Consider the following 12503-nt stretch of genomic DNA (forward strand, 5'->3'; position numbering starts at 1 on the left):
AACTAGGACATTTTTATACTCATTTCCTTCCTGTGTGTTTGACCAGCTTTTATCCCCGTGATATTTTTTTTTGCCTTTTTTTGAAGACAGAACTTCACATGGTGTCTGCCCAGGGTAGTGTTCAGCCTCCAAAAACCCTCCTGCCTCAGCCTCTTGAGTGCTCGAAATTGCAGTGTGAGCCTCCGTGCCTGCTAGTCTTACCAAAGGACAGGCGGCTGTGCATTTGTCCTGTGTGTGGCCAAGGGCTTAGCTTTTGTTCCTTATGATGTCTGTTGTTGCAGAGACTTACATTTTAGCTTTATCAGTTTCTTAAAATTGCTGTAGAGGCCAGAAGTTGGAATGTTAGCCTTTTATGTAGATGATGAGCTATCGTATGTCCCCCGTGGAGAATGCATGTGGCGCCGTTCAGTTGTTTATCTGCTCTCTGCAGAGGGCATTTGCTCACACAGTAGGTGGTGCCTGGCCACGAGTAAAGTCCACACCTCCCTACCCTGACATTATTGAAAATATTTTCCTATACACTTTTCTATTGCCTCTCTGGGTGTAATACTTGCCTATCCCTTATTCTCAGTGCAGGGTGTTAAAATTCTGTTTTAAAATATGTCCCTATTTACTTTTGTTTTGTGCATGTATGTGAGGGGCAACGCATGGCCCGGCATGCCACGTGGGGGTCAGAGGACAGCTTCAGGCGTTGGTCCTTGTCTTCTGCCTGGTAGGAGATGAGGTTCATGCTAGTCACTACGTGCCCGGCTAGCTGTCTGGTGTGCCTCTGGGGACTCTGTCTCTGCCCATCTCACCCAGGAGCCTGAGATTATAGATGTACTCACTCTGGCATCTAGTTGTATGTGGGTTCTGCACACACATTCAGGCTAGCGAGGAAAGCGCTTTACTCACTGAGCCATCGGTCCAGCCCAAGAATTTTATTTAAATATTTGTTTTTAGATTTTATTTACCTCACAAGCATGAGTGTTTTGCCTTGTATGAATATATGTGCCCCATATGTATGTCTGTGCTTGCAGAGGTCAGAAGAGGGAGTGGAATTCTCTGGAACTGAAGCTGTGGATCACTGTAAACCTCCAGATGAGTGCTGGGAACCAAACCCAGGTCCCTTGCAAGAGCAGCAAGTCAAACACTCCTAACCACTGAGCCATCTCTACAGTCCTGATTCTAGTTTTTTTTTTTTTATTTGGGGTCCACTGGAAAAGCAACAAATGCTTCTAACCACTGAGCCATCCATCTCCACAATATTATACTGTAAGGGTCTGAGAAATGCTGAGGAAGGCCCCAAACATGAAGAGTATGCAAAAACAAGCAGGCAGCAGTTATACCAGTGCAGTTTTGATAGGCTAAGGTTTTGGTTTCTTTGGACGGCTTCTCCACTTGATAAAGGGAAGCTAGTTTACACCACACTTGGCCTCATAGGACAAGCAAATCAGAGTAGAAAGGATTCTTTCCCTTGGGAGTCGATAGTCTAGAGGAAGTAGACAGACCACCGAGGGACATGAGTGGGAGAACGTGAGTTAAGACCCAAAAGGAGCATCACTGAGAGGTGTGGAAGAAAGACGTTTCTGGATGTTTCTCTATGTGAGCAAGGATGGAAAAAGTACTCGGCTCTGAGTTAGCAATAGGGTCAGAATTAGCCCCTTAGGGCATTCCCAGGAAGGGGACCTGTGGTGAAAGGCTGTTTTGTAAGGACAGAAACACTGTCACTGCTGCTGACTCTGAGCCACGGCAGCCTGCTTGCAGGGACGGTCAGGGTTCCTAGAACAGAGCATAAAGCCTAGTGGACTGCTCAGCTTTGACTTTCCAACTTGAAATAAGAGTCATTTGGGAAGAGGAAAGAACCGCTGAGAAAATTACTTCCTTAGACTGTCTAGCAGGCAAGTCTGTGTGTGGGGCGGTGTTTTCTTGATTCAGTAATTGATATGAGAGGGCCTAGCTGACTCTGGGGGCTGTGCCAGAGTTGTATTGAAGCAAACTGCGTAGACAACGGGGAGCAGGTAGTAAGCAGTGTTCCTCCATGGTCTCTGCTTCAGTTCCTGCCCCGGCTTTCCTCAGTGATGGAGTGTGACCTGGTTACATGTAAGCCAAATCAGCCCTTTCCCCAAGTTGCTTTTGGTCATGGTCTTTTTCACGGCAACAGAAAACAAATGACCCTTCAAAAGTGTGACTAAGTCAGGCGGTGGTAGCTCACACCTTTAATCCCAGCATTTGTGAGGCAGAGGCAGGAGAATCTCTGTGAGTTCAAAGCCAGTCTTGTCTACAAAGTAAGTTCCAGGACAGCCAGGATTATTACACAAAAAAATCTGTCTCAAAACAAACAAACAAACAAAAAGACAAAAGAAAAAAAAAGCTTAACTAAATGCATTGCATTATAGGTGATGCAATGAATTACAAGCTATTAAAAGCTGGCCCTCACACGACTCTCTTCAGAAGTGGGGCTGGTAGGCTAATGCTGCACGGTGTGGATGCGGCACTGCATGGTCCAGGCAGCGGGTGGGAAGAACATGGCTTGCCCAGCAGTGGTGGTTTCCCATGCAGATGGAGGATACTGTGAGCCGGGATTTCCAGACCATGAAAGCGGCTATGGTAATTATGAAGCTATAGAGACAATCCTAGAGAGGCCTATGAGAGCCTGTTGGAGATTCTCATCTCCCCATACATGCTTGGCCTCATCTCCCCATACATGCTTGGCCTCTATCAGTGAGGTCATTCTCTTTGACCAACCAAGCAGACAGCTTCCAAAGGGACATAGATGGAGCAGCAAGGGAGGAAGGGGACATGTGTCTAGTCAGCTAAATCAGCCAAATTCGCCCCCATGGCCCATGGGTGACATGTCACAGATCACCTGTAGAGTGCAGTTTTCCTGTCCTGACCACTTGCTTCCCATCCTGGAAGCTGCTTCCAAATGACCACACAGAGACTAAATATTATTTATTAATGCTTGGTCAAGAGCTCAGGCTTCTTATTAGCTAGTTCTGACACTTAACCCATATTTATATTTATGCTTTGCCATGTGACTTATGACTTGTTACCTCATTTTCTGCACATCCTGCTTCCTCAGTGACTATCTGGCATCTCTTCTGACCCTGCTCTACTTCCCATCATTCTCCTAGTTTGGTTGTCCTGCCTGTCTACTGGCCAGCTTTTTATTGAATCAATCCAATGGAAAAATCTTCAGTGTACAAAAGGATTATTGCATAGCAATCACCTTCACATTTGAACTTTTTTTCTTAAGGGAAGAAAACAGATGTCCCATATGGGCCAGCACAGTCAGGTGCTTTTTCATTACCTGTATTCAAATACAAGCTGAAACTGGTACATTAAAACTTAATTGGTCTTCAAATTTTCTGCAGGTTAACAAGTAGTTTGTCAAAAATATCTCAATCATAAGAAGGTACCTTGAAGCTGGTCAGTGGTAGCTCATGCATTTAATCCTAGCACTTGGGAGGCAGAGGCAGGCAGATCTCTGAGTTGGAGGCCAGCCTAGTCTACAAAGTGAGTTTCACGATAGCCATGGTCATACAGAGAAACCATTTCTCAAAAAACAAGGTCTTGTTGGCTGAGGTTTCTGTCCTGTTCAGTCCCGCAGCCATTTAGTCCCAAAGAAATATCCAGAGGTTTACGCTAATTATAAACTGACTGGCCTATTAGCTCAGGCTTCTTATTAACTAATTCTTACATCTTTAATTAGCCCATAATTTTTGTCTGTGTTAGCCATGGGCTTGGTATTTTTTTTTTTTTTCTTCTCAGATCACGCTTTACTGGAGTGCCCTTGGTTGAGGGGAGCAGGAAGCGAGGGGCAGGAAGCGAGAGGGCAGGAAATGAGAGAGAGAGGAGGGCTTGGTATTTTTTATCAGCCAGGCATTCTGATCTTGATTCCTCTGTGTCTGGGTGATGACTGCAGAAAGAGTCTTTCCTCTTCCCAGAATTCTCCTGTTCTCATCGCCTCGCCTCCACTTCCTGCCTGGTCACCCCACCTATACTTCCTGCCTGGCTATTAGCCAATCAGTGTTTTATTAAAACAACACAAGACCATTGTCCTATAGCAATTCTCCCCACCTTTTCTTCAAAGCAAGAACTCGGAACTTAATGTGCTTTGTTTAGCTTTTTTTCCCAGACCATTATCTATAACAACTTGTAACCAACACTCTAAACAAAGATAAATATCCATAATCCATTTTTTTGGAATGTGGGCATAGTTTTCCTGGCTACTTCCTGCTGATTGGGGCACTGATAATTTTATGGGGACCTACAGCAAGATCTAAACAGAATTGGCAACATAGAAATCTCAAAACAAACATCTAAATAGAATTCTTAAGAGAGGAATATAAAATGTTCACCATCCTTAGCCATCAGGGAAACACAATCAAAACAACTCTGAGATTCCATCTTATACCTGCCAGAATCGTTAAGATCCAAAACACAAGTGACAGCCCACACTGCAGTGGATGTGAAGCAAAGGGAACACTCCTACATTGCTGCTGGGAACGCAAACTTGTAGCCACTTTGGAAATCAATATGGTGGTTTCTTATAAATTTGAGAATCGATCTACCGTAAGACCCAGCTATACCACTCCTAGGTATATACCTAAAGGACATTCCACCGTAGAGCCAGGACACTTGTTCAATGAGTTCATAGCAGCTTTATTTGTAATAGCCAGGACCTGGAAACTGTTATGGGATAATATTTAGTGCACTGTGAAGATGTGTCTTTGCCAAGGCACCTTCTTATTGGTTTAATAAGAGCGGATTGGCCAGTAGCTGGTCAGAAAGAGACTGGGCGGGAGAGCCAGAGTAGGAGGACTCTGAGAAGGAAAAGGGCAAAGTCTGAGGAGTCTGAGGAGACGCCAGGAGATGCAGAGTGAGCAGGATGGGAAATACAGACATGAGGTAAGCGAGCCTTGGGATAGCACAGGTGAATAAAAATGGGTTAAAAGTTATGAGGTAGCTAACATCAAGCCTAAGCTACGTTTGAGCATTTATAATTAATAAGAAGTCTCCATGTGGTTATTTGGAAGGTGGCCAAACTCTGCCAACAGGAAAAAACCTAGAAATCTGTAGGAAGACAGGCCTACCTTGACTTGAGCAGCTAGGCTGTCGATTCCAGCAATTCCATCCACGTCTAGGGGTCTTTAGTTTAGACGAAAGGCAGTTTTGCCCAATGGCCAGCGCTGGGCAGTCGAAGTGAACTGCAGAAGAATGTTGTTCTGTGTGTCAATTTGTCTTCTGTCTTCTTCGGAGGAAGTAAGAGTCTGCTGCTAGGAGCCAACCTGTCTCTTTTGTTATGAAAAGTTTTTTTAATAATTAAATGTTTAAATATCACATTCCCCAGATCTCTGAGCAGTTGAGGGCTGTCTATTAGGTATAACTGCAGTATAGAATCTGCTTGGAGAGCTGGGTCTGAGCAGGTAAGATTTACGCTTGTAAAAAGGCAGAAAGAAGAAAAAAACTGTTCCTATTCCCCAGGGGGTTCCCCAAGTAGCTAGAGGCAGGGAGTGGTAGCGAGTCCCTGGCGGGCTCGCAGAGCAGCGGCAAACCCTGGCGGATTCCCAGCGGGTGCCCATCACGGGCGGGCGGTGGGCTGGTCCTGCCCAGGGCCGGGAGAGCCAGCCCGTGGTGGGTCCCGGAGAGCCAAGCGGGTGGGTGTGGACAGGCGGTGGGTAAAAGACACATAGACACAGAAAATAGGCATAAAGCTAAACATTTATTAAAGGAGAGAGGGAGAGAGAGAGAGAAAGAGAGAAAGGAGACAGATATAGACAAACACATGTGCACACGCCAGAGGGGACAGCAAGAAGGAAGTCAAGATGGCGACAGAAGGTAAGAGGTTGCCGGGAGTGGGCGTGGCTTGTCCCTTAAAGGCACAAGCAACCCAAGAATAACAAAGGCCATGCTATTTCTACTCCTCCCACTGGAGAGCATGTCTTTTTTTCTCCATGAGTTCCATCCTCTTTAGCATTTATCTTTAAACATAATCTAGTTCAGTTTAGTAGAAACTTTCATTATCACGGGGCCTCCCCTCTATAGCAGAGTTGTGTCAGGGAGCAGGCTGCCTCGCAGGGAGCAGGCTGCCTCGCATGCAAGCTCTCCTCTGTCCTGTTCTTACTGACGGACCACGTGGCAGTGATGAGGCATGGCCCACGCATGACCGGGTGCCTTTATCTACTACACACGTGGCCATCAGTACTCTTCTGTTTCTGAGGACGACCTGGAGTGGCCACAGTGCAGCCATCATCCTGAGTTCTTAGGAGAAGGAATACAGAGAGGGACAGGGAGACAGAGACTGCTGGGCTGGTGGCCTCCCAGAACTGTTAGTAAAGGAGAATCAACCACTGTTTGAGCCACTGTATGCTTTGACTGTTGTTCCCAGCACACAGCATATACAGGTCTGTCTTTAGTCACAGATTTGACATCTGGGATCCCCAACACGTCCGCTGGCACTGCGGCCTTCTTTACCCGGCACTTCCACCACAGTGGCTCTGTCATTTCATGGGTGGAACTGAGACCCAGATGAGGGCAGACACAGTTACAACCATCTTCCACTCAGACACCAGAAGCCTCAACCACTTTCCAGTTTCCCTTTCTCAGCTACAGTCTTTCCAGAAACTCTCCTCCAATGCTGTCCTCACCCAGCTATGCCGGCTTCAGACTGCAGCCAATGACCCCCAGCTATGCTGGCTTCAGACTGCAGCCAGTGACCCCCAGCTATGCTGGCTTCAGATGGCAGCCAGTGACCCCCAGCTATGCTGGCTTCAGACGGCAAGTGACCCCCCCCCCAGCTGGGCTGGCTCCTAGCCCTATGGCCTGGCACCCTGTGATAACAATAGAACTCCCTTTCCTCTCTCCTTCCTCCAACCATAACATCAGTGTTGGTTATAACTTAACCTGTGAACACGCTTCTGATTAGGGCGGGAAAGTTGAGGTGGAGAGGGAGGGGCCTGCCAATGTGGAGGCAGGATACATACACAAACCTGTTACCCGGAAGGAAGTCAGAGGTGCCACCATGGGCCCTGTGAGCCTCCTCAACTTAGGTGGGCATCGCAGCAACTGCTGTACTTAGCAAAGATCAGAAAGCTCAGAAGTGGAGCATGCTGGGAGAAGTGGGGAGACCTGCGTGCTAGAATGGCGGAGACAGTCAGGATTTGGTGAAATAATTAGGATGCTACGCAGAGAAGCCCTGGGCACCTTCTTGGAGCATGAGCCTAGTCCTTCCTGCTAGGCAAAAACCAAGACGAGCCCCGCCCCCCAAGGGAGCTGTTGGTGAGTATTATTTTCAGGTGTGTGACTTTTGTCTATGCTGCAGTCGTTCAACTTTGCGAAGCTGTGTTACTGTGCCTATCTAAAACACCTGATGGTTCTAATTAAGAGACGAATGGCCAATAGCGAGGCAGGAGCAAGGATGGGTGAGGCTGGCAGGCAGAGAGAATATAAATAGAAGGAGAGCTGAGGAAGAGGAAGAACAAAAGAACAAGGGGAGGAAGTCATCTGGGGCCAGCTACCCAGCTATACAGCAAGCTGGGAAGAAGGAAGTAAAGAAAGGTTTGCAGAAATAGAAAAAGATAAAAGTCCAGAGGTAAAATGTAGCTGGGTTAATTTAGGTTAAGAAAAACTGACAAAGCCTACAAGTCACAATCCCAGAGAACCAAGACAACAATGAAGACCCTAAGAGACATACATGGATCTAATCTACATGGGAAGCAGGAAAAGACAATTGGGAGCATGGGGACCATGAGAGGGTAGAAGGGTGATGTGGGAGTCCCCTCTGTATGCTGTGAATACCACTGCTTAATAAAGAACTGTTTAGGGCCTGCACAGGGCAGAATAGAGGTAGGCGCGGGGCGTGGGGCGCGGGGAGGAGGGGGGAACTAAACTAAATGCTGAAAGAAGGCAGAGTCAGGAGAAGCCATGTAGCCCCGCTGGAACTTTACGGTAGGACACAGCCTTGTGGTGATACACAGAATTATAGAGATGGGTTAGTTTAGGATATGAGTTTGCCAGAAATACGCTTAAGCTATTGGCCAAACAGTATTACAGATAATATGGTTTCTGTTGATTATTTCGGTTCTGGACAGCTGAGAACAAACAAGTGGCCCTCCCACAACAGGAGGGGAGAGGAGAAGGGAAGAGAAGTGGAGAAAAATATACAGCCCAATAAAAATAATTTTTAAAAAAGCTGTTAAGAAACAAGCCAAGCTAAGGCCAGGAATTCATAACGAAGAATAAGCCTCCATGTGTAATTTATTTGGGATAAATCTAGGGTGGGAGGCCCCTCAAAAACACAAAGAGTCACAGAACAGGGAGCTGATTGCTCCTCTCACTACACCTTGTTCGGCTGTGTATTCTGAACATTACTGCAGTGGAGACTTTATAGCTTCCGTCTTAGTGCTCAGAGAGGCAGAGAGGCTGGGAGTGTGGCGTGGTGTCACTCAAAGCCAGGGAAGAGCAAGCAAAATCATGGTCCTTATGCCAGCAGGGCTTCTGACATGCCTCATGCCTGGTATGACCGGACCCACCGGGAAAAGGCTGAGTTAGGGTGCAGATGTCCCCAGATCCCAGAGGCCTGCATATTGTTAAGAACACGGAAGATGCCTGAATTGGTTGTCCAAGTTTAAGGTGTAGTTTTATTTACAAAGTGAGAGGACACATTAGGAACAAATGACACAGGGACAAATGGGTATCCGAGAACCCCATCTTCATGGAAAGTATATAAATATATTACAGGACACTGTATATAGTAAACATTAGAAACTGATACAGTAAACATTGCTAGTTTCTTCTCTATGCCAATATTACTGTCATTAAAAGCTTAAATACTGGCTTCAAGTATCCTCTATAAAATAAATCTACTTTATTAAAATACTGGAAAAATTTCCTATAAACAAGATTTGATACATTAAAAATAAACTCATTGTCTTTGTAACATAGTCCACTATGATCAAATGCTGCCTCCAGCCAGAAGAGCTGCCGTGTTAAATGAGTTTTGATAACCATCAGAGGTTAAAGTGGTTGTAAAACACCACATCCCGGTGGGTTTCTGGCAGGAGCGCCCTCCTCTAAGGGTGAGGACTGTGATTGCTTGGCCTGGCTGCTCTGGTCTGAGTGGAGCAGGAGTCAGTTGGAGGCGAGGAGGGAGGGAGGCTGCTCTTGGTCACTGTGGGAGCCATGGCTGCACCTTCTGCTCTTCAGCCTGAAGATGAGTCAGGACGTGGAGGATGACTTGATAGCAGAAAATGTACTGACCCTGCAGGGGAAAGGGTGGGAAAGGCTTCATTTGCACAAGTTTATACACACTAAGGTTTGAGAAGGTTGGAAACAGGAACTTTGTTTAAACGCAGAGTGCAAGAGTCAGGGCACAGAACTGTATAGTACTTCATAAAGATTGCAAACAACAAGCAAACTGATAAAAAGGAGAAGGGAGGGGTGCCAACGGGCTATGTGCATCGCTATAGCGATGACCCTGCATCGCTAACTATCCTAAAAAGTCCTGCTCTCTGTGATTTTTGTCTTATTGCTTGGTGCAGGGGACCAAAGCCAGGGCTGGGCTCGCTAGGCAAGTGCTCCCCTATTGAGCTATCTCCCCAATCTCTAAAACCTAGATTTTCTAGTCTACTGAACTCATGTTCTTGCTTTAAATGCCAATAAATTAGTATCCAAGACTCTATTAAAACAAACTTCTTTAAATATTTTAGAGCAGAAACATAGAAATAAAATTTGTTTTTTTTTTTTTTTTTTGAGACATGGTTTTCTCTGTGTAGCCCTGATCAGGTTGGCCTCAAACTCACAGAGCTCTGCCTCCCAAGTGCTGGAGTTAAAGGTGTGCGCCACCACTACTTAGTTTAATTTTTAGAATATAGTATAATTTTAATATATAATACAACAAATAATAAGTAATAAATATAAATTATTTTTTCTTTCAATATTTTTGGTCAAAAGAGTAAAGAAATCGATTAGCTTTGATAAATGAGTCCTTTTGGTGAAATTAATGTCTGAGCTGATGATACTGTTATCTGGCAAAGAATTAATGACTGAAAATAAATGGAAAGGAATCACAATGGACTGGAGAGATGGCCAGCAATTCAGAGCACTTGCTGTTCTGCAGGAGTCTGGTTCCCCACAACCCTGGACGGCTCACAGCTGCCCGCAACTACAGCCCTAGCAGAGCTGAAGATAGTCTTAGCAAATAAAACGAAGCCCACGGCATATTAAATGGAGAGCAATAAAACAATAACCACAGCGGGAGCTCAGCTGTAACTTGCACACATGAGAACAAGAATTCTACGTAGACCCGAGACCTCAGAACTTAGAAGAGGAAGCGCTGGCCATCTTCAGCCTTCTGATATTCAGCTGCGCTCTAGCTTCTGTGCGCTCCCATGCTCACTGCGACTCCTCTCATCACCCTCTCATCCAGGCCATCACCGAGTCCCTGCCACACAAGTCTTTCTGGCCACAGAATACTTGGTAGCCAGTCATCTTGCTCACCTTGTAACTGATTCTCCAGCCCGGTCCCTGCCCAGCACAGCTCATGTTCTAACACAAGGCCAGAGGCATCACTCACTGTAAGTGCGGTCAGTCACTCCAGGCGACAGGCCTGTGGCAGCTTGCCTCTCATGCAAAAGACACCCTATCCGGTTGGACAGGCACCTTCATGAACACACAGACCCATTCCCTCCACGCAGGACACTCTGCCCGAGAACTCACCAGCTCTTGGCTTAAATGTTACTTTTTTTAAAAGTAACTTTATTAGGTTTTTTTTTTTCATAATTTCAACGTGCATATAACACATTCTAATTCTTCTTTCTCTCTGGAATAACACCACCCCTCTTATTCATTCTTTACCGTGGTTACTCCCCTCCTCGCTACAGGTCCCTCTTTCCTCATTCATCTCTGTTTTTTAATTTGTGATCAGGGTTATCTATACGAACATGGGCTTGGGGCTGTCTATTGGCTTTATCTATATGATCATGAGTTTGGGGTATCTATCGACTTTATATGATCACAAGTTTGGGGTGTCTATCCACTGGAACCCACAGGGCTCATGTAGGCAAACAACTGAAGGAGGGGTTACTTTTTAAAATTTTGGACAGGGTCTCACCATGCAGTTCTGGTTGGTCTGGAATTCACTATATAGAGCAAGCTGGTCTCAAAGTCAGGGGCATGGGGCACCAAGTTTGGCGGGTGCTACTTTCTTAATGGTGTCACTCTGTTTAAAATTGTGTCCCCAGACAGCAATGGCTGGCTTCCTTTTCCCAGTCTTGGCTAAAGTGCTTGTCACTTTCAGAGTTATGTGATGGCCCGCCACACTCACCCCCCGTGTCTGACTCAATGGTGTGCTCTAAGCTCTGGGAGATGCTGCTGGTGCACAGATAAAAACACTGCTCATGCCAATCAATGTGTTCTCCTTAGCCCCCGACAGCAGGGCTGGAAATCAGCTGTTGGGCTTCAACCCGAGTCCAAACTGTCCACAACTAGAAAGGCGGGCAAGCTACAGATAGCAGTGCTCATGTTTTTAAGAGGCAGACAAATGGGACTCTGTGGACATGTACAAACCATTTCTGTGTTTGAAATCTACCACACAGTCTCCATATAGAAGAAAGGGAGGGTGGAGGGACCCAGCAATGTTAGGCTCAAGGTTAGAATAGTGTACTCTCTGTACCGGGAGGGATCAGCTGGGAGTCACTGCGTGATTCCATCCACGGTCAGTTTCAGGTAAGAAAAATCAACACAACACTAACAGCCTGAGGGAGCCGCCTGGCCAGCACCCTGCAGAGCCATCTTCACAGTGCTGCGGTGGCGGTTCTGCCTGTCCACTCCGTCCATGGGCTCCAGCAGAGGGCAGCTCTGCCTGTCCACTCCGTCCATGGGCTCCAGCAGAGGGCAGCAGCTCTGCCTGTCCACTCCCTCCGTGGGCTCCAGCAGTGAGGGCAGAGGCTCTGCCTGTCCACTCCGTCCATGGGCTCCAGCAGTGAGGGCAGAGGCTCTGCCTGTCCACTCCCTCCGTGGGCTCCAGCAGAGGGCAGCAGCTCTGCCTGTCCACTCCGTCCATGGGCTCCAGCAGTGAGGGCGGCTCTGCCTGTCCACTCCCTCCGTGGGTTCCAGCAGAGGGCAGCGGCTCTGCCTGTCCACTCCCTCCGTGGGCTCCAGCAGAGGGCAGCAGCCTTTGTCTTTTAAAGGCTGGGGGTGGGAAGGACGCCCTCAATAAGCCTCCAGCACATCCACTCTCTGTGACCACTGCATTTCTTCTTCCTCCCTCTCCTTCCTTCCTCTCTTGCCTGCGTGTGTGTGTGTGTGTGTGTGTGTGTGTGTGTGTGTGTGTGCTGTGTGTGCACATGTGTGAGGCCAGAGCTCACAGATCTAGCCAACCTGACTGCCTTTTGAACCCCAGGAAATGTGTCTGACTCCACCTTCCCAGATGTTTTGTGGTTTTTGAGGATCAAACCCAGGACCTCACACTTCACTGAAGGGGCTATTACCCCTGCTCCCTTTCTCCATTTTTTAAAATT

At 46.9% G+C, this 12503-nt stretch overlaps 1 protein-coding gene across 5 annotated transcripts in view; it reads right to left on the reverse strand.

Moving 5' to 3' along the window:
- Positions 1-8604: 8604 nt before the first annotated feature.
- Ptpn13 (protein tyrosine phosphatase non-receptor type 13) overlaps positions 8605-12503 on the reverse strand; it is a 191769-nt gene continuing 187870 nt past the window's right edge. For all 5 annotated transcript variants that reach the window (XM_075942741.1, XM_075942742.1, XM_075942744.1 and 2 more), the window contains one exon: positions 8605-9244. In XM_075942741.1, the coding sequence (XP_075798856.1) occupies positions 9152-9244 (93 nt within the window). In that variant the 3' untranslated portion in view covers positions 8605-9151. The remainder of the gene's footprint in view (positions 9245-12503) is intronic.

This window comes from Microtus pennsylvanicus, chromosome 12 (assembly GCF_037038515.1).
Source record: "Microtus pennsylvanicus isolate mMicPen1 chromosome 12, mMicPen1.hap1, whole genome shotgun sequence".
Lineage (NCBI taxonomy): Eukaryota > Metazoa > Chordata > Mammalia > Rodentia > Cricetidae > Microtus > Microtus pennsylvanicus.